Source organism: Hippocampus bargibanti, linkage group LG17, assembly GCF_051943395.1.
Source record: "Hippocampus bargibanti isolate YZ-2025 linkage group LG17, ASM5194339v1, whole genome shotgun sequence".
Classification (NCBI taxonomy): domain Eukaryota; kingdom Metazoa; phylum Chordata; class Actinopteri; order Syngnathiformes; family Syngnathidae; genus Hippocampus; species Hippocampus bargibanti.
In genome coordinates this window covers 589,136-610,735 of record NC_142750.1, presented here as the reverse complement: position 1 = coordinate 610,735, position 21,600 = coordinate 589,136, and the positions used below count along the sequence as shown (strand labels likewise).

Genomic DNA, 21,600 nt, shown 5'->3' with positions numbered 1-21,600 from the left:
AGCTGATCATCAGACCAGAGTAACCACAGGGAAAGTCAAAGTTAGCATCCACTAACTTTGATATAGTGTATTTTTTACATGAGTAATTCGTTTTTCACATAATTATACAGGATTTTTGATACTTAATTAAAAAAAAAAACAAGGAGCCATTTAGGAGCCAAAAGAGCCGGAACTTTTTAGTGAGCCGAGCCAAAACAAGCGGCTCTCTGAAAAGAGCCGCAATTCCCATCACTATAGTCCAAGTCTTTTCAACCCCGCCCCACGCCCCGCCCCCATTTCAAATTGCCAAAGAACAACTCGTTGTTTTTGTGCACCAATCATTTTTCTACTTTTATTTCCATTGATAGTCTTCATTTCAAGTTTACAAATGACAGGAGAGAGCCATTAGTTCTCCGGAAGTATCGACAAGTCAATGCACCATAGAGGGGACGAGAGGGAATGGCGGAAGATCCAAGGAAAGGGATTTAGGGGGGTTACAGCTAGCAGACTCATCCCGAAACTCATCCCGACTCATCCCAACGCCCTTCACGCCATGACCAGGGTCGTTGTTGCCGTTCAGTCCTGTGCTGGTGTGCGGTAAGGAAAACCAGGAAGTCGGAGGACTTGGTGCAGTGCAACCTGCCCGAAGGGAGGAAGAGGCCGCGTCAAGGCTTTCCAAAATAAAATACAATTAAAAAGGTCAGGTGCTCACATTGAGGTTTGGATGGCAAAGTTCCCATGCAGCTCACGAGGTCCCCTCCGTCGCACTCTTCACACAAGCATTGAAGGCCACCAGGAGGTCTTTGCAGGCCTCCAGGCCTTTCTCTGCCACACTGAAAGATAGATTCGCAAACACCGTTGGTTGTTATGTGAAGGATTTTGTAAAATAATAATCATAAAAGTGGTCGAGAAATGCACTCGAGTTATGAGTGAAGATCAAATTCATCCACAAAGACCGATATTGAGTCTCAGCACCGTTTCTGAATGCTAGCGTAGCCGCGGAGCAATCAACTCCTCGTTTTTTATCGGAATTTCCAAGAGTCTACTTCACGTTTGGATGAAAAGGACTAAAAGCTAGCTAGCTATTTGCTATCTATTTGCTATATATTAGCTGGCTAGCTAGCTCTATAGTTGCCTCGCTAGCTATATAGCTGGTTAGCAAGCTATCTATTTGGCTAGCTTTCATCATTCATTTTAATTTGAAAATGACATATTCATAATTTATTATTCATTGATTTGTAATCTCCAAATTCATAACCCCCCTCCCCCCCAATACTTAATACAGAATTCAAACACTTTGCCGGACTGCGTCGAGGCCGACATATCCGGAGAGAGAGAGCGAGAAAGCCGGCGATTGGGATTATTTCAGGATGCTACGCGGCAGCGAATTCTCCGTCCGCCATTGCCAAAACACATTAGGGTGATGGAGCAAGAGGGGTGGGGGCAGTGGGAGGAGTTTTGAATACAAAAGAAAGTGTGTGTGTGTGTGTGTGTGTGTGCGTGTGTGTGTGTATAGCGCCATCTGTTAGGCAGGATATCACGGGGGAGGGGCTTGATGGTTGCGTGATGACATGGCATGTCATTGGCATGTCAAGTTATTTATCATCGTACATGACGTAAGTGACAGATTTGACGGAACTATTCGGATCTTCCGTGAGACATGACATCCATATATATGGCGAGCTAGCTTGTATGCTAGCAAACTAATGAGCAAGCTAGCTTGCTGCCTCTCTTTAGCTATCTATCTATCCATCTGGTAAGCTAGTTTGTGAGCTAGCTTGCGAGCTAGCATGGTCATGAGCTAGCTAACTTGCGAGCTATCTTGCAAACTAGCTATCTCATGAGCTAGCTCACAAATGTGTAGCTAGCTTGCTATCTCTCTATCCATCTGGCAAGCTAGCTTGTGAGCTATCTTGCGAGCTAGCTAGCTAATAAACTAGCTAGCTTGCTGTTTCACTTTAGCTATCTCTCTATCCATCTGGCGAGCTAGCCACAGTGCGAATAAAGGTTTTTCTGAACCTTTGCTGGAGTCACTGATTTCCTTCCGTCACGAAAAATAAGAAGAACGCGGTTGCACGACCGAACATGCAATTGCAGTCAATCAGTAACGGAAAATGTATGTGGGTCAAGGGTCAAGCGTTGAGCCGCGGGGTTGGGGGTCTATTAGTCCAAACTCCAAAAAGTATACCGATACTAGTGCAGTATGGATTGGATTAGCCTTTATTAGTCTCGCAGTGGAGAAATGGACATTTCACAGCAACAAAGTGATGAAAGTAATAGAAAAGGAAAGAAAGAAGTAGAAAAACAAAATACAGGATGAAGTCCAAATAACAAATAATTAGACACTCCACAAAAGACACAGCCATTCAATCTTAAGCACTTTCTGCACCCTCTTTGTCGCATGAAGCAGTCCTAGGTAAGAGAGGAGAGGATCAAAGCCTCCTTCTCACCAATGGATCAGGGTTCCGCTTCAATTCCAAGCCGTGACCGGTCCACATCCGCACGATGTGCCGTGACAACTTGCACTGATGCGGCGAATCAGACAATACCAAAAACTAGACAAGAGACGCATGTCAACAACGACAGTTTGCGCTCACAATCACACACCGGGACAATTTTCAAGTACTCCGTTCACTCGCTTTGTACGTTTGTAAAGTCGTCCGTAAAGTCGTCCGTCAAGTCGTTCGTAAAGTCGTCCGTACAGTCGTCCGTAAAGTTGTCCGTAAAATTGTCCGTAAAATCGTCCGTAAAGTCGTCCGTAAAGTCGTCCAATTCAGCTCTTATCTGAGCAAGTCACACCCAGCCACTTCTTTATCACGGCCCAACACAAGCTGCGCTCTAGACTTGCGGCTTGTGTTCAGAGTGGCCTCTGCCAACTTTGACGTTGGAAATCCTTCAAGGCGCTAAAACCGGTCAAGGAAGCAATTGTCCATTGCTTGCATCGTCCGCTTCATTTCATCAGCTATCAGTTCAAGGCGTGCGTTCGGTTGAGGAGTTTTAGGGGGGCGGCCATTGAGGTGATCCAGCTACGCTAATGTCGGTCGTGCGCATACCGAGGAACCCTGCTGCCGGGGGTTGTCCGTCGAAGCAAAAGCCATCAACGCGCCGAGCGCTCTCGCCGATCGGTGACATAACCAGCTCACCGCAAAGCATTCTGGGAAGAGGAGGCTAGTGACGTAAGCAGATTCCCAGCTTCCATTCATGCGGACCGATGGGTATTAACGCCCGGGCCAGCCACTGTCACATAGCGTCCGTGTCCAGATCGTCGCCTCCAACTTTGTCCATGGCAGGTTTTCACGACCTTGACCCCGATACTCCGCTAACATGGCGCCATCGCTTAAACGGAAAGCTCCGTTTGGCCGTGACTTTCAAGGCGACTCCCTACGTCCTCTACGGGGACTCCATTTTGGCCAGTTAGCACTTGCGGATCCAAACCCTTGGTCTTCGGAATTTGCTTGGTTTTCCGTTCAATCTTGAATGAATCATTTTGGATCAGGCAATCGTCCATTGCTAGCATTGTCCGCTTCATTTCATTCGCGTCAGTTCAAGGCGTGCATACGGTTGAAGAGTTTTAGGGGTCGGCCATTGAGGTGGTCCGACCCTGCGCTAACCGTAGGACCTTGGTTGGTTGCGCCGTGATCCGTTGACTGAACATTGCGCGAAAAGTACAAGCGGCAGCATTCAAAAGGTACCCACGCGTGATTCGCTTACCATTTGTCCAGATCCGCCTTGATCGCGGCGCACGAAGCGGGAACCGGGGCCTCGGCAGGGACCTCGGTAGGGGCAGCGCTCTCGGAGTCCGACATATCGCAAGTGATGGTGCGCAGTCCTGCTCCTGACTTCCCAACGTCAGCGCGACCACTCCAGCGCCAAAGATCGAGACACAGAGGGACGGCCGTCATGCGAGAGAAAGGGGAGGGACCAGGGAGGGGGGTGGGAGGGGTCATAACACGTGAGATGATAGCGTGGCTCGGAGGAGCACTGGGGGGGGGGGGGGGGCTGAGTAGGGGCTTGCAGTTTACAGTGAGACCTCATCTTACAAACTTAATTGGTTCCCAGAAAGTGTTTAAGGCGAAAAGTTTGTCTGCCAAACATTTATTTCCCATAAGAAACCATTAAAATGAGAATAATCTGTTCCCGGGCCTCCATAAAACATAATCTTCTACTAAATAAGCCTTAAAACTACACAAAATATACCTTATTTTACCTATAATAAATGTGCTATTGTATTGTGTAGTTGCCTATTGATGATATCCGAGTGAAGTTGCAGTGCTTTCTAGGCAATAATACCCTCACTCACACTGTCCCCTGCTAGCTGCTTTTCGTTCATCCAAATCAATATAAGTTTGCAAACAGGCAAGGGTCGGGGGGGGGGGGCATTGATTAACCTATTGTTTGTTCTTTTTATTTTAAATACATCAGATCAGGGTCAAGGTGATGCCACATGGAACTCATTGTTTTGTCACCCCACACGCTTGAATGGTTAGATCCAAATGTCCAAAGTGTGTCCCGGGGGCCAAAAGCGGCCCGTGGTCAATTTTGATCCGGCCCCCATCCTCCGTCAGAAAATCATTAACATCTGGCCTGCATGTAGAAAAAATATATCCAAATACTGTAAATAAGGCAGTAGCGCTGTTCCCTGCCTGTGCTAAGTGCTGCCATCTAGAGGCTCAATGAGGAACCGCACATTTGTTTCTAAGTCATTGACTGAATGAGCCTCCACCCCCAATTTTCTACAATAAAAATGAAATAAGTCTAAAATGGAATGGCGATTATCAACAAAAGAACAGTTCTGTTAAACTGTCTATTGCATATAAATTATGATATATTATTTAATGTCCATTCAATTTTGGAATGCAGGTTTCAAATGAACCAAAACACATGCTAAAGAGAGCTCAAATGAAACTAAAAAAAAAGCTAATGTGATTCACAAAATGGCTGCTCGAAATGTATTTCAGTGAATGGCTGTTATATGGAAAGAACATCCGACAAGATTACATTTGCATCAAATGTCACTTTATTCATGAATTTGGCTTTCTTTGTGGGTGAATTCAATCGGATGCAATCAAATCACAGTTTGAAAATATTCAGGTGGCGGAAAAAAAAGGGGGTTGAGAGGGGGGGGGGGGTGACGATCTCAAAGCAATGTCGGTAACAGGGCAATCTGAGCACATTTTTTTAAACTCTCAAGGTCACTTTACAGTCACAGTTTTGAGGGTGAGCAGCGGTAGCCACATGCGCCAGCGTTCACTCAAGCCAGAAGTGACTCAAATAGATATAAAGCTAGCAAGCTAGCTAATGGATAGCGATTAGATAGCTACCTAGATAGCTCATAGATAGCTAGCCAGATAGCTATACAGCTAGTAGATAGCTATAAGATAGCTAGCCAGATAGCTAATAGATAGTGCACAAAAAAATTAACTCATTGACTGCCAGCCAATGTGCAAAATTGTGCCCATTCCAGTGCCAGGGTTGTTGTCATTTTCACTCAAATTGCAGGACCCACGTAATAGTGAGTTTTAGGACTACATAAACATTCAAAACTGCATTAGAAATCTTACACTGTCTTCTTTTATTAAAAAAAAAGTGTTAATTCCTAAGTTTTATGGGTCTGGAGTTATCTGAGCTTGAAAAGGGGGCAGCTGTACAAAAGGCAATCCATCCATTTGATTTGTGTAGCGCCTTAACAACAGCAGAAACTGGAACAACGTGCTAACATGGACAAAAGGGGAATGCTGTCCCCTCGTGGAAGGGAAAAACATTGCCAGAGGTCACGGCCAGCGCTTTATCAGCACCCAAGCATGAAAAAACAAAACCTGAACAAATTCGGGAATAGCGCTCCACGTCACACTTTTCAATTCCCCAAAAAATGTGTATTATTATGTATTATTATCATAGATATAGAGAGGTACAAATAGAGAGGTAGCTAGCTAAATAGCTAGCAGGCCAGCTAGATAGCAAATAGAGAGCTAGATAGATAGTCAGATAGATATCAAATACAGAGCTAGCTAGCTAGATAGCAAATAGAGAGCTAGCTAGCTAAATAGATAGCCAGATAGATAGCAAATAGAGAGCTAGCTAGCTATATAGATAGCAAGCTAGATAGCAAATAGCGCTAGATAGGTAACTAGCTAGATAGCTAGCCAGCTAGATAGCAAATAGAAAGCTAGCTAGCTAGCCAGCTAGATAGCAAATAGAGGTACATAGATAGATAGCTAGATAGCTAGCCAGCTAGATAATAAATAGAAGCTAGCCAGCGAGATAGATAGCGAGTAAAATAGTTAGCAAATAGAGAGCTTATGTTTATATAATGATATTATTGTTAATTATACGTATACTCCATTTGAACCTATTTGATACTCTGTTTTAATGTAATTTAGATGTTTTAAAAACGAATTTATGAATGAGAACAATTGACGTCACAAAGTTATTGAAAAACATTGCGAGGAACACGCAATGTTTTTATTCATGGTGTCCAAATTAGCGCGCGGTCTCGTCCTCGCTTGAATAAGCAAACGCTTCAAGCAGAACGCGTATAAAAATGGACGCCGACGGGAGTCAACGCAAACAGGCGAAAAAACAAAACAAAGTCACAACAAAAGGGACAACCTGAACAACCAAAAATGACTCATGGTTGGAAGCCTTTCATCACCGGTAAGAGAATTACACTTTTTAAAAATATTATCATGTCGTAAATGATATTTTGGGATGTGACGTTGCTGCTGGTGCGTGTGTGATGTTACTCACTGCGGTCAATCTTGTGACTGGTCGGCGACCGGTCATTTGAATTTCTCGGTGGAGTCGTCCGGCATAGGCTACGGCTACGCGGCACAATCCTAAAGAACATAAATATGCAGATCTTTTTCTCCAACATGATGTGATGGCATACCTCACGGGTGTCAAAGTCGAGGCCCGCGGGCCAAATTTGGTCCGCCTCCTCATTTTATTCGGCCCGCCAAAGCAATTCACACGTGTGAAATTCAATGCTCATCGATCTAGCTAGCTCGTGAGCAAGCTAGCTAGTTCTCTTTCCATTCAGCTAGTTGGCTAAGACATTTCATCACTGGTGTCAAACTCTGTTCTGTAAAATCTGTTATTATTATAAATATTGTATTGTATTTTGGACAGTCGCCCTCATTGCAAGCTCAGATAACTCCAGACACATATATTTCAAAACTCTCAAGGACACTTTACAGTCACATATTTTTTTTTCTACGGGTGAGCAGCGGCAGCCATTCGCGCCAGCATTCACTCTAACGTACCTGCAGCAAAAACCGATTCTGGCAACCCTGTGATACGTTGTGGGGGGGGGGGGGGGGGGTCTTCTTCTTCTTCTTCTTCTTCTTCTTCTTCTTCTTCTTCTTCTTCTTCTTGTTTTCCAAGTGATGTCCATGGTGGCCGTGTGCAGCGCCGTCCCCCTCAGCGACCTGCTGGATCGAGCCGCTCAGCACTCGGACAGACTTCATTCTCTGAGCACCACGCTCACCCACGACCTGGTGAGTCCTCGGCGGTCCTCGGTGGTCCTCGGTGGTCGGCGTTTGGTCCGCCACGTGGCCGCTCTGAACCGAGCGTCTCGGTTGCGGGCAGGACTCCCATTTCCCTCCCGTGGGTCGGATGATGATGCCCAGGCCGTCGGCGTGCCACACGTCCTCTTTGCAGACGCCCGGCGATAAAGAGCAAGCGCTTCAGGTGCCCGTAAGAGACTTCCTTCCGTCACAATCTGGTCGCCCTAAAAAGCGGGCAGGCGGGAGGCCCAGAATGTATTTGTATGAAAAAGAAGTCAAAGGAACAAAATGAAAAAAAACAAACAAACGTCCATAGTAACAAACAAAACATAGCAAACCTGAGAAGTCATTTCTTTTTATTTAACCCACTATCCAGCTATCTTTCCAACTAGCTATCTAGATGGCGAGCTAGCTAGCTATCGATTTGCTATTTATTATCTATTATCTATCTGTTAGATGACTATCTATCTAGCTAGATATTAACTGGGTGGCTAGCTATGTAGCTAGCCAGCTATTAGCCCTATGGCGCATCTGACTATCTACCTAGCTAGCTCTTAGCTATCTATTGGCTATCTATTAGCTAGCTGGCTAGTTTTCTATTTGAGTTACTTCCAGGTTGAGTGAACGCTGGCGGATGTGGCTACCGCTGCTCACCCACAAAAAAACTGTGACTGAAAAGTGACCTTGAGAGTTTTGAAAGGCTGATTATTATTATTCAGTATAACACAGATTACATCTCGTGGCGATTGGTGGTAGTACACGTCAAAATAATGGCGGTCACCAGCATATCGGCAACATCTCGACTTTGAGTTGTGTTCTCCTGACCTGAAGACCCATCCCAAGCGTGCCTCAGCCCAGCGGGTTCCGTTTGTCCTTTTCCAGGAATCGGAGTTGCTCTCGCTGGCTCGGTCTTTGCTCCAAGCTTGGGTGGACCCGCTGGTGGTCTTGTCCTCTTCCGCCAACACTCTGCCTCATCCGGCCCAAAGCAAAATCCTCAACAAGGTCCACGAGTTGCAGGAGCACTCCAAGAACCTGGGGGACGGCCTCTACGTCGTCTCCAGCAAGGTAAGCAAGGTCAAAATGACTCTTGATTCGGTTTGGATGAGCAAACATCACATTAACTTGTTCCCTGCTAGACCATGTGTCCACTACAGTGCCAGGGTTTTTGTCATTGTCACTCAAATTGCAGGACCCATAGAAAATTGAGTTTTACGACGACATCAACATTCAATTCGGCGTCAGAAACGTGACATTCTCTTCTTTTGTCATAAAAAAAATAGTTAATTCCTAAATTATATGGGACTGGAGTTATCTGAGCTTGAAATGGGGGCAGATGGACAAAATGCAATGCATACATATTGGTTTATATCGCGCTTTAACAACAGATGAAGTTGTAATAAAGCGCTAACATAGAAAAAAGGCAAATGCTAGCTAGCTTGCTCACTAGCTAGCTCAATAGATGAGCATTGAATTTCACAAGTTTGAATTGCTTTGGCGGGTCAAATTTGCCCCCCTGGGTCTTGACTTTGACACCTGTTAAGAAAGGGATTAGCGGACTCGCTGACTATAAAGAGAACTGGCTAGCTTGCTCACTAGCTAGCTCAATAGATGAGCATTGAAGTTTGAATTGCTTTGGCGGGCCGAATAAAATGAGGCGGTGGGCCAGATATGGCCCGCAGGCCTCGACTCGGACACCGGTGAGGTATGCCATCGTATTGTCGGCCATGTTCCACGTCACACTTTTCAATTCCCGAATAAATTTGAAAATGGCCGCCAATGAGTCAATGTATTTGCTTCCGCAGATGGACCCGACGGCCCAGACCGTTTCCTCGCCGCCCTACCGGGGCGGCACCGACGTGGGTCAGGACAAGCTCTCCAAACTGATCAAATTCCACTTCCTCCTGTCTTGCTTTCGGCGAGATTCGCACAAGATCGACAGCTTTTTGAAAGTCCTCCGTTGCAGGGCAGCCAAAACGCAAGGTCAGATGTGCTAATTGGCCAAAAACGCCCAAGGGGGGGGGGGGGGAGGATGCTCCGAACGGCAAAAAAAAAAAGCCGAATCTTTGGCTGATGGAAATTAATCGGGTAGAAGATGACGATGTGTCAGAACGGGGACTCGGTTTCGCGTCGTTATTTAACAGTCAAATCAGCTGCCGTTATCGTTGATTCATCGCTGAAAGAAACGACCGTGGGGTGAAAATTAAAGACATGACTTCCTATTTGTGTGTGACGTCTTCTTCGGGATGCCGTCTCCATTTTTCATGAAGGTCATGAAAAGGTCATTTTTCAAACTCCTGTGGGTAACGTTCAAGACCGAGAGATTGAGAGATGGCCGCGAACGGCTTCGGATGCTTTGGTGTTCACGTTTGGAGCTGCCAGTTTCCAAAAGGTCGCAAATGGGCCACTTGAGTCGTCACGGTTGTCAGCGAGGTGATTTGAGAGTTAAATTGCTGATTTGACTAAGCAAAGTGAAGATGAAAAGACGGCATGCAAACCAGCAGCGGATCGTCATGATAAATCGCTGCGTTCTCCGCATCGGAAGTCCACAGAAGCTTCTCCAAAGAGACCGGCACAACATCACACCTCCGCCAGGTGACCGACTTCGGTTTCCCTCAGCGAAACTTCGAACCCGCCAGCATGTCCGAGACCTTGAAACTGTCTGCCCTGGGTCAGCCCTTCACCCTGGGGATGCTCTACAACGCCTGCAAAGACGAGCTGATCCCAGGTAGGTCCGGAGGTTCATGGCGGCGGTCCAAAGAATCTGAGCCTTGTCCCCGCAGGTTTCACTCTGTGGGACAAAGACACGCTGGACGGCCAGACCAGCGCCAGCGCCCAGAAGAGCAGTTCCTTCAAGATCACGGCCTCCGACACCATCGAATCCAGGTCCTCCCTGATGGACGTGGAGGCCTCCCTGAAGATGAGTTTCATGGGCGGGTTGGTGGAAGTGGGCGGCTCGGCCAAGTACCTGAACGACGTGAAGAAATTCAAGAACCAGAGCCGGGTGACCTTCCAGTACAAAGCCACCACCAACTTCAAGCAGCTGTCCCTTCCCGCCCTGGGGCCGCTGACCAGCAAGCAGAAGGAGGTCATCGAGAGCGGACAGGCCACCCACTTGGTCACGGGCATCCTGTACGGGGCAAACGCCGTTTTTGTCTTCGACAGCTCGAAGGTGGACGCCAGCAGCGTTCAAGACCTGCAGGGCAGCATGCAGGCCGTGATCAAGAAGATCCCCAGCTTTAAAATCGAGGGCAGTGCCAACATCCAGCTGTCGGAAGAGGAGAAAAACCTGACAAACAAGTTCACCTGCACCTTCTTCGGAGACCTGATCCTGGAGAAGAACCCCGCCACCTTCGTCCAGGCGGTGGAGACCTACTGCGAGCTGCCCAGGCTCTTGGGAGACGAGGACAACAACGCCCCCCAGGCCGTCTGGCTGTACCCCCTTAGTATGCTCTACGCCAAAGCCGCCACGTTGACCCAGGACCTCAGCGTCGGGCTGTCCAGGAAAATCCAGGAGGCCATGGAGGACGAGAATGAAGTGAAAATGAGATGCAACGACAGCTTGTACAGTGCCGCCTCGCAAGACTTTCCCATCATCCGCAAGAACATCGTCAGCTTCCAGAAACTTTGCTCCTTTTACAAAGCTTCGCTCAAACTGGCGCTTTCCACAGAGCTTCCCTCCATCCGCGAGGACAAAAAAGACGAGAGCGCCCTGGCCAAGGTCTTCGACGATGCCCAGCGATCGCCCTTCCGCCGCGAGCACCTCAACAAGTGGTTGGATAACAAAGAACGGGACATCAACGTGATCCAGTCCTGCGTCGACATGATGACGGGGAACTCCAACGCTTACGTGGTGCGGACCAAGTCCGAGCTGGATCGGGTGGTCCTCTCGGCTAGCGTGGAAAACGTTCTTTGCTACGTTTTCACCAACTTGGAGGACAACGACCCATGTCTGGACACCATGGCCCGCTACCTGGACACGTCCCAGGTGGGCGGATCCGCGGACGAGTACCGGCCCTTCTCCAACGAGGCCGTCATGGAAATGCGAGCAAACGCCCGAACCTTCCTGAAATACGCCAAACCGCTGAAGCGTAGCGGGAGCGTCAAGTTCCTCATCACCGCCATGCGCAATCGCAAGTACAAGGGCTCTTCCATCTACCATTACCGAGACGGCCTTCTGGTCACCGACAAATTCACCGCGCCCGCCGTCCCTCCGGTCAAGACCATCACGGACAGGAACCATCTCATTTGGTGTAAGTTGCCGCCTCTTTGGACCATTAATAATAATAATAATATTTTTTTTTTTCTGTGGGTGAGCAGCGGCAGCCACATGCGGCAGCGTTTACTCAACCTGGAATAACTCAGATAGATAAAGTTAGCTCGCTGTCTAATGGATAACTAATAGATAGCTTGATAGCTAATAGATCGCATATCGATCGCAAATAGATAGCTAGTTAGGTAGCCAGCTAGATAGCTAGTTAGCAAATAGATATCAAATAGATGTGTAGCAAGGTAGCCAGCTAGATAGCTAGCTAGACAGCTAGCTAATAGATAGCATATTGATAGCAAATAGATAGCTAGTTAGGTAGCCAGCTAGATAGTTATTTAGCAAATATATATCAAATAGATATGTAGCAAGGTAGCCAGCTAGATAGCCAGCTAGATAACGAGATTAGCTAGCCAAAAAATATGAATAGATAGCCAGCTAGAGAGCTAGCCAGCTGGCTAATAGATAGCAAGCTTGGTAGCTAGCTAGATAGCCAGCTAGATAGCGAGATTAGATATCCAATAAATAACTAATAAATAGCCAGCTAGAGAGCTAGCCAGCTGGCTAAAAGATATCAAATAGATAGTCAGCTTGGTAGCTAGCTAGATAGCCTGCCAGATATCCAGATAGCATAGACGCCGCCCAGGCCAAACGGCGTCTGAAACCAGGTTTCCTCCTCCCAGATGCTACCGAGCTCACCTTGGACGAGACCACCGCCAACAAAAACCTGACGCTGTCGGAGGAGAACCAGAAGGTGAGCTACGGCAGCGTCCGCTCGTATCCGTTCAGCAGCGAGAGGTTTGTGGACCACCCTCAAGTTCTTTGCAAAGAGGCGCTGAGCGATCGCCACTATTGGGAGGTGGAGTGGAGGGGTCACGTGGTGATCGCCGTCGCCTATTCCGACACCCCGAGAAAGAACATCGATTTCTTCAAGCTGCAATTCACCGACCTTTGTACTTCTTGGGGGATTCACGCCAGTAATAGATTTAAAATCGTCATCTCCATGGGGCTGGCCGATCTTCCCTATAAGAGCATGTCCACGGGCGGTGCGCAGAAGGTCGGCGTGTATCTGGACTACGTCGGGGGGACCTTGTCTTTCTACGGCGTCATCGGAAACAAGCTGAAACACATCGAAACTCTTGAATACACTTTCGACAAAGAAGTCTACCCGGCTTTCGCCGTTTATAACAAATCCAATTACGCTCAACTCTCATTTTAGCTTTAGCGCGCGCGACACGTCTTTTGCTCCGATGGCCTCCCATTTGTCAAAATTCAAAGGGCCTTTAACAAGCAATTGGAATCAAATTCTTTGTGTGTTGCTTCTTCTGAAACGGCTCCCGGGAAAGAAATGGGCTTTCACAGGGCCCACCGTCGCTATTTGGATGGGGTTTTTTTTCGGGTGTGGTGGCGCGGGTTGCATTTCCTGTTTTGCATATTTTCAATTCTGATCTGAGAAAGATCAATTTTTGGAAAAACAAGACCATTCAACTTTAGCCGATTAGGCTAGGGGGGGTCTACGCGCTGTATTACAGTCCAACCTGGGTTTCCGACCATAATCCAGTTTGAAAAGTCATTTGTCCAGCGGTCTGTTCAGGTGCGCTCAGTTTGGTCCAGAACCCATTTTCGGTTGTAAACCGGGCCATTAAAAAAAAACTAAATGTTTGGTGGAAAACCCAATTGTTCGAGAACCAAGACGTTCCAAAACCCAGGTTTGACTGTATTTTCTTTATATTAGCATGCTGTGCGATTAGCAATTCCGAAAGGTGCAATGGTTTGCTAGTTTCTGATCTTTTGACAGGAACTAGCATCGCTCTGTGTGCTTTATCGCTCAACCCGATTGTCACTCGGTTTGTAAGGTGGCATGGACAATAAAAATGCTTTTGACTCTCAACGTTCGTTGTCTTTGTGTCGCTCGAGATTCAAAGTCGAAGGAGAAGGAACTCCGAATACTATTCCAGCTCCTTGGATTGTTCATGAAAATAAAATACAATACTTTGAAGTTATTGTTTGAAAACAGAACTGAACCTGTAACGTGGCCGCTAAAAGAGAACCTGAACTGGTTTAGAACCATTGGAGTACGCGGGGTCTAGGGTTTTGACTACCAGGAAGTACTCATGACCTCATGGCCAAAAGGCCAATTGCGCTCAACAACCTCGGGTGTTACTTTGACAACCGCAGACCAAGTGAAGCAAGTTGCGATTTCGTTTCTAACCCTGGCGAGGGCGCCAAAGGCCCATTTTTCAACCGCCCCCTTTTTTTTATGGCCCAGTGAATCAAAGCAGAATAGAACACAGTGTCCCAAGAGCATGACGACGTTTCCGCCTGAATAGTCTCCGGGAGTCTTTGCCACAAGTGACACACTTCACCAACGTACGGCGTTAGCATCAATGCTACTAGCAAATGTGACTAGTAGCACATTTTCTTCTGGTGGTTACGGGCTAGTTATTCCCAACTGCACTGCTTATGTTTACACGCTTGATCAAATCCTTCAAGGGGTTTCTGGTGTTGTCTTCTCGCGTCTCTTTGAAAGTCGCGGCAGCCCATCGGCGGGGAGTTTAGCCCAGTGGTTCTTTAACTGGGTTCGATCGAACCCGAGGTGGTCATCACAGTGGTCAGAAGACGACACGCTTAGTAGAACAAATGAACAAGACCAGAAGTTCCGTTGACTTTTTGGTCAGGTCGCAGCTCAGGCCTCCTTGTGTGGATTTTCGGGCCTGCTTGCGTGGCTTTTCTCTGGGTACTCCACTCTTCTCCCATTTCTTTTGAAAATGTGAGAGACCATGTCGGCCGTCACCGCCAGCCAGATTTGGTTCTGTTTTTACAGACCATGTGCCTAGGACAGTGGTTCTTGAACTGGGTTGGATCGAACCCTAGGGGTTCGGTGAGCGGCTTCAGGGGTTCGTCCGGTGGATCCTGTGCCGCTGCGGTCCACCCCTCAGTCAAGTCTGCAGTTAGTGGGCACAGTCATTGAAAATAGGGTTCGGTGAGTGAGCATATAAAACTGGAGGGGTTCGGTGCCTCCAACAAGATTAAGAACCATTGGCCTAGGAAGTCCAAAAATAGGTACTTGTTGTGTGAGTTAACACGAAGGGACCCGGACGACAAGAACATTTGAAAATATGAGAGACCATGTCGGCCTTCACCGGCAGTCAGATTCGGTTCTGTTTCCAGACCATGTGCCTAGGACAGTGGTTCGGTGAGTCGGTCACAGAAGTTCGGCGGATCCTCCGCCGCAGAGGTCCACCCCTCAGTCTAGTCTGCAGTTAGCGGGCACAGTCATTGAAAGAAGGGAAGGTCGCTAACCGGCGCTCAAGCTACGCCGCACGTGAGGACAAATTTGGCCCTAGTGTCGTTGCGTGTTATTTAATCTCCCACGGTGCTCAGAACCCAGAATGCGGATTATATCCCGGGATTATTCCGTGTTGTGTTTATTGGTATTGGTATCAAACCCATTCCAGCCTCAAAGTGATCCCAGGTCTGGGCCAAGCCGCGCTTGGCTATTTTCCATGAGCCGCCATGTCCGGGCTCTCTTTCACTCTCTGTTAATCAGACCGAGACCTTGCGGCTCTCAAATGAGGTTTTCCGCGCTCTCCACCCCTCACGCTGTGGGAATTTACAGTAGCGTACGTTCACAAACGCTATTTCGGGGGGAGGCAGGTAGCACAGGGTTTCCAAAACCTCCAGGAAATGAAATCCCTACAGGGTCGCAAAACCAGGGTGCGTGATTGGCCATTTCTCCACACTTGATGTGTTTTCTTTCCGTCTCGTTTGTTTGGTGATTACGCGCCGTCCGCCCTTCTTTTTGCGGCTTGCGTGGTATCCTGCTCCGACCGACATATGGAGTTGATATGAGGACACGTCTGTGAGTGGTGGAGGTTCTCGCGCTGACGTAATGGAGTCTGCGTGTGGACCCGCGGGGGAAGGAGCGCCACGTGTTTTCATGCGCCGTCTGTTTATCAGGAAAGGTGGCTTTGACGAAGATCATATTAGCCACGTTCTGATACTTGTTTAGATTTCTGTCGATTTTTTTGCTGATCCGGAGTATTTATTTTGGCTTGTCGGAGTTTTACCAACCTCATGAAGACAAGCTCAGTCCAGTCTCAGTGATGGGGCGCAGGGACCAGAGCATGGGAGGTGAATCCAAGGAGCCGAGAGGTTCCGCAGCTCCAGGACGATGTCCGCCAGAAGACCCGGTGGGGCGCCGTGGGGCTCAGGTTGTCTCCTGACCTGTCAAAAGCCAGATACTCAAGCATCATTAGGAGGTGTTGTGATCCTCTATTTGTTTGGATCACAATTGGCTTTTTTTGGGGTTGACTCTGCGTGTTCTTGTCGTCCGGGTGCCTTCGTGTTAAGTCATAAAAGAAGTACCTAGTTTTGAACTTTCTAGGCCAGTGGTTCTTAATCTTGTTGGAGTCACCAAACCTCACCAGTTTCATATGCTCATTCACCAAACCCTAATTTCAATGACTGTGCCCATGAACTGCAGAGTAGACTGAGGGGTGGATCCACCGAACCCCTGACACCGAGTCACCGAACCCCTAGGGTTCGATCGAACCCAGTTTAAAAACCACTGTCCTAAGCACATGGTCTGTAAAAACAGAACTAAATCTGGCTGGCGGTGGAGGCTGACATGGTCTCTCGCATTTTCCAATGGAAGGAAAGCGGAGTACCCTGAGAAAAACCATGCAGGCTGGCCCAAAAATCCACACAAGGAGGTCCGAGCTGGAACCTGACCAAGGCTTCGGACCGAACCAAGCAAACGTAAGCCAAGAAGATTCTGTGACAGCCAGTCTGCTCTGGAACAGCTGCGCCCCGAGTGTTTTTGATGGGTTTCCAAAAGGGGGGTCGGCTTTGGGGAGGTGTGTGTCAGGCAAAGACTGGATTGGCCGAAGCTAATACTGCCCACTGTTACATCATCACCCCTTCAACAGCCGCCAAATCAGCCGGATGAGCAAGGGCAGATGGGAGGATGAAATATTTTGCCACCCTCCACCCCAAAAAAAATATCATCCGCCACCCTTCTGACCGTAGTGATTGCATTGATGCCTTGGAGGCGCCATTCGCCACACGGAAATGCGTCGGAACAAGATCACAACGGTTTTGATCACACCCACAACGGAGAAGGTGTCCAAACGACCCACCGGGGGGCAAATCGAAAAAGGAGGCTCGCGATTGCGCCCCTCGTGTTTCAACTTGAAAACTAAGTTGGAGTGGAAAAACCGTGAACAAAAACTAATGACGATTTAAAGTGCTGGATGGGGGCGTGGCTTAAGATTTTAACATTAAGCCTCGTTCATATCAAGCCTGAACACGTCCGACTTTGCGGTGTACATTCCGTTCTTTTTAGCACCGATGTCAACAGATTCAAAGTTGTTTGTATCCACCACAACACAGAAAATACATCCCATAATTAAAACGGCAAGCGGCAAAGACAACCATGGACGACGTTCAGGTGAACCTTCAAAGAAACATCACTCAGAAAATATCGGAATTAAAGTCAATTAAATATGACAAAATACAAGATCAGGCACACCTGAACTTTTCCATTGGCCACCACGCCCACATTGCTGCTCAATTTTAAACGCCACAAACTTGACACACGCTACGTTTATGACGAAAAACAATCTCATCACTTTTTTTTTACACCATCTATCTATATACATATATAAATATATACATAATAATAATAATACATTTCATTTATATGTGCCTTTCAAAACTCTCAAGGACACTTTACAGTCACACGTATATACACGTATGTATACACATGTACACACATCTACACACACATACATACACAGTACATATTTACATATATATACTGTATATATATATATATATACACACACATATACAGTATATATATATATATACACATATATACGTATACATACATACAGACATATATTATTATACATATATACACATATACATGTATACATATATATACACACATATATTCATATATATATATACACATACATATATACACACATATACATATATACATACATATATATATAAACATATATACATGTACACATAAATATACATATCCCTATACACATCCATATACATATATATATATACAGTAAAGTCTCGTTATATCGATATCGGATATATCGATAGTCCCGGTTATATCGATACTATTTCTATGCACGCACGGAGAAAATTACATGCAAACAGGGTCGGATATATCGATAGTCCCGGTTATATCGATATTTTTTCGGACTCCCTTGAATATCGATATAACGAGACTTTACTGTATATATATATACACATATAAACACATATATATACACACACATATATATATACATATACTGCGTATACATACACACACAAGTATATATACATACATATACTGTGTATACACACATTCCCACTTCCATTTCACACTCCATGAATAAATCGCACGCAGTGTTGCGCTTTGAAAGTCAACAAACACACACGCTCACACAAACACACACACACACATACACACACACAAAAGCAAAGAATGCGCATTGACAGCCAATTTTTTGGTCTGTTTTTTTTTTTAATAATGCTGAAAATATAGATCACAGAGCCACAAACACAAATAGCTTTTCAGAAGCCATTCTTTGATTGTGCCACACTGATTTTGAAACAGACAAAAAAAAAACAACAACTGTGCCCATGAAAAAAAAGCGGAAAGAAAAACACTTCCAAAGCAGCACTCGTGTATTAAATACACCTTCAATCACTCACGGGGGGCCTTTGAGACCGTCGCCTCGCCTGGCTCAACTTTTACATTCAACTTTGCACTCAGGCCGAAAGTGGCGAGTGCTTCTGCACCAGGAACCTCTCGCGCCGTCCACAGTCACAGTGAAAAGGAGCAAGAGAGGACGGACATCTCCATCACGCCAATCGCGGTCCAACGGAACTCGGGCGTCTTCATTTTCAAGGCACAACTGATCGGCTCGGGATCGGAAAAGAAACCCGACATCACGACCTTCAACTTTGACCCTTTCGGACACTAATTTGCACTCCTGCTCGGGTGATGGCGACAGTCCTCTCTTCGCTGGGTCGCTGACTCGCGGCACAGAAGGGAAATGCTAAAGTCGTCAAAGAACGGATTCATGTGTCACGCTTACGTTTTAGAGACGTAACAGAGGAAGAGCAGTCCGTTATTTGTTTTTTTTTCCTCTTAGAGTCACAAACATTGGCACAGTCGCGTAATCCTTTACAAACGTTTTGCACGTTCACGCATGGAGGCGTTTGATGGAAACACGTTTCTTTCCTCAAGTCCGGACCACGTCCTCGACTGGGACCACGTGAGGACCGTCAACGGCGGCGGTTTTTGGTGAAACCAACGAACGGCGAGAGTCACAACACTGACATCGCGTAGACGGACGGAGACATTTTGTTTGACGCCAAGATGGACGCTAGCGGAAGGCCGATTGAATGTCGAACCTTCTGAAGCGTCCGGCTAGCTTTCCCCCAAAAGCTAACGCTATGACAATGAAAATAAACCTCGTACCGAGTTCACAGGAAGGATTCCAAATTTTCAAAGTAACGGACAGAAAAAAAAAACCCATCGGAATCAGAATCAGAGAGAGAGACAGAGACAGAGACAGAGTCAAAATCAGAGTCAGAGTCAGAGTCAGAATCAGAGACCGAATCACTCAGATATCAATCGCATTGGAAACGGATACAACACTGACATAAATGGATTCCATGTTGGACATGAAAGTCGCACAACTGCCAAACAGGATTCTCTGAGAGGTTATCGTGAGAGTCGCAACCGGAATGAGACAACGTTGACAAACAGTCCTTGTCGCGGTTGTTCAAGTTCAACAGAAATAAATCTCAGATTCTTTTCAGACCGTCATTGGGTGTCAATTGAAGACAAAAGAAAGAAAAAAATGGACAAAAAGTTCGGAATCCTCACCGCACACATTTTTTGACGACTAATCAAACAAAGAATCTTCACCTCGGCGAGGAAAAGAAGCGGAACATCGGCGCGTAAATGGTCAACATCAAATTCAGCGCCGTGTTATTCACGATACGACAACCACCATTTTACATTCCACGTGCGGACATTTTCCTCGCGAGGATTGGCATCTTTCTCCGACAAACAGCGCTTGAATGATGTGGTTTGTCGGCGAAGATGTCGTAGCCCAGAAAATGGCTGCCATCGGAAAATTCGTCGTGACGACAGACGACAAACTAGCTCGCCGTTACAATCGGGCGGGACGGACAAACGTGTCGACCACCGGATGCTTTCCCTGGATAAGTCAAAGATGTTTTTTGAAGCAAGCGCACCAGCGTGTACTCTTACAAGTTCACAGTTTTATTTAATCCTAAAGGTGAGGTATAACGTAACGAGTATACAAAAGTGAGAGACGCGGTCGGCGGCGGCGGACTAAAAAAAAAAATCGCCAAGGTGACGCAAACATCGGACACGAGCTCTTTGTGTACTACGAAAGCCATGCTCAAACACGTACAATCGCTGCATACTACTGCTAATTGCGACGGCGAAGCGTCTCCAGGCGAGGCTATCTTCGCCTGAAATGGCGGCTAACGTTTCGGAAAGTAAAGTTTCGCGCTAGCAAGAGTCATGCAAGAGCAGGCCGCTAAAACCAAGTTGCGGTCTTGGTGTCGTTCAATCGAGAACGCTGCTTTGTCGTCCGAGCGAGTGTTAGCTTTGGTCGCCCAAAGTGACCATAAGCGGTTAGCATGCAAGGTGTTCGCGCAAAGGGGCGTCGTCCGTTTTCGGATCTTTTAGGAGGGCAAAAGAAAACCATTCCAACTTGCCAGGACAGGAAATCCCGCTTGCGTCAATTGTACCTTGTATACCCTGAAATGAGCGTCGGTAGCAGTCCCCGCCGACAATCTCCTCAAAACCAAAGCTAAGCTAACTAGCGGTGGCGGTATTTCAGCCGGACGCTTTTGAGCTAGCAAAATCCAAGCGGGAGCCGGCTGCAGCGCGGCGTTAGCGTCTTTTTACGCCACTTAGTGGGCGATCTGGGTTTGAACATGGCCTCGCAGCTAGCCGCTAAGGTCCAGGAGGAAATTATCGGGAACAAAGACGACCGCTAACGGATTGACTGCTGGGTGCGTCTGTCTCTGCTATGCTGGTGCACGTGATCATGGCTGAAGGCAGTGCGTTTCTGCGGTGCTGGTGATGGTTTCGCGGTGAACGAGGGGCCGTTTTCCTTCCCGCGCTCGGAGAAACAAAAAAAGCGCCAGGTCCGACCTCATTGTTTATTGTCTTTAACCCAAACACGCGAGTGATCTCCGTGCTCGGGGATGTGATCCTGAGTTGAAAAAAAGGGAGATGAAGCTCATTGGCCGAACACCAGCCCGTCAAAGACTTTGTTGTTAGCACGACATCGCTAAGAGGAGTCGAGCTGCGCTACATGACGGCTCGGGGGGGGGGATTTTATGCTAACTGTGGATTGGAAATAGCGGGCGACGTAGCCACAACAGGCGTAGGCTGCCCCAAAAAGGCCACACCCTTTTTTAATAATAATAATAATCCATTTCATTTCTAAGCGCCTTTCAAAACTCTCAAGGACACTTTCCAGTCACAGGATATTTTTTCTGCGGGTGAGCAGATTCAACCCGGAATCTAATGTATTCATTTGTTTCAATCTGATTCGATTTGAGCGATTTGACTCGATTCGACTCGATTCGACGCAACTCGGTTTGGTTAAACTTTGATGTGATTAAAATAGATTAGATTAGATTAGATAGATTAGATTTGATTCCATTTCTTTCAATCTGAGCGTTTGACGGGATTCGAATTGATTTGACTCGATTCGACTCGGTTCAACTCGGTTTGATTCAGTTTGATTCAATTTGATTTGATCCGATTTGATCCTGTCT

At 46.9% G+C, this 21,600-nt stretch overlaps 2 protein-coding genes and 1 long non-coding RNA gene across 3 annotated transcripts; 2 read left to right on the top strand and 1 right to left on the bottom strand.

Annotated features, from left to right (window-relative positions):
• Positions 1-317: 317 nt before the first annotated feature.
• Positions 318-3,863, bottom strand: LOC148885068 (uncharacterized). The gene is made up of 3 exons (XR_016118049.1): positions 3,691-3,863; positions 692-812; positions 318-618 (listed from the first exon to the last, which is right to left on the bottom strand). It is a non-coding gene; the product is annotated as an uncharacterized LOC148885068 (long non-coding RNA).
• A 2,658-nt stretch (positions 3,864-6,521) lies between these two features.
• Positions 6,522-9,846, top strand: prl (prolactin). Its single transcript, XM_089018562.1, has 5 exons — positions 6,522-6,633; positions 7,363-7,475; positions 7,567-7,674; positions 8,367-8,549; positions 9,287-9,846. The coding sequence occupies exons 1-5, from the start codon at positions 6,603-6,605 to the stop codon at positions 9,476-9,478; spliced, it is 627 nt and encodes a 208-aa protein (XP_088874688.1). The 5' UTR covers positions 6,522-6,602; the 3' UTR covers positions 9,479-9,846.
• LOC148885066 (stonustoxin subunit alpha-like) lies at positions 9,839-13,123 on the top strand. The gene is made up of 3 exons (XM_089018561.1): positions 9,839-10,209; positions 10,265-11,734; positions 12,432-13,123. Exons 1-3 carry the CDS (start codon positions 10,122-10,124, stop codon positions 12,965-12,967), a joined length of 2,094 nt encoding a protein of 697 aa, XP_088874687.1. The 5' UTR covers positions 9,839-10,121; the 3' UTR covers positions 12,968-13,123.
• The last annotated feature ends 8,477 nt before the right edge of the window (positions 13,124-21,600 follow it).

What these genes read in the sequence shown, in the direction of transcription:
- LOC148885066 (XM_089018561.1), top strand. Translation starts at nt 10,122, where the DNA reads ATGTCCGAGACCTTGAAACTGTCTGCCCTGGGTCAGCCCTTCACCCTG. An exon ending in CAAAGACGAGCTGATCCCAG is followed by an intron (nt 10,210 to 10,264) that starts GTAGGTCCGGAG and finishes TTGTCCCCGCAG; the next exon opens with GTTTCACTCTGTGGGACAAA. An exon ending in CAGGAACCATCTCATTTGGT is followed by an intron (nt 11,735 to 12,431) that starts GTAAGTTGCCGC and finishes TCCTCCTCCCAG; the next exon opens with ATGCTACCGAGCTCACCTTG.
- prl (XM_089018562.1), top strand. Translation starts at nt 6,603, where the DNA reads ATGACTCATGGTTGGAAGCCTTTCATCACCG. An exon ending in TTGGAAGCCTTTCATCACCG is followed by an intron (nt 6,634 to 7,362) that starts GTAAGAGAATTA and finishes TTGTTTTCCAAG; the next exon opens with TGATGTCCATGGTGGCCGTG. An exon ending in CCACGCTCACCCACGACCTG is followed by an intron (nt 7,476 to 7,566) that starts GTGAGTCCTCGG and finishes GGTTGCGGGCAG; the next exon opens with GACTCCCATTTCCCTCCCGT.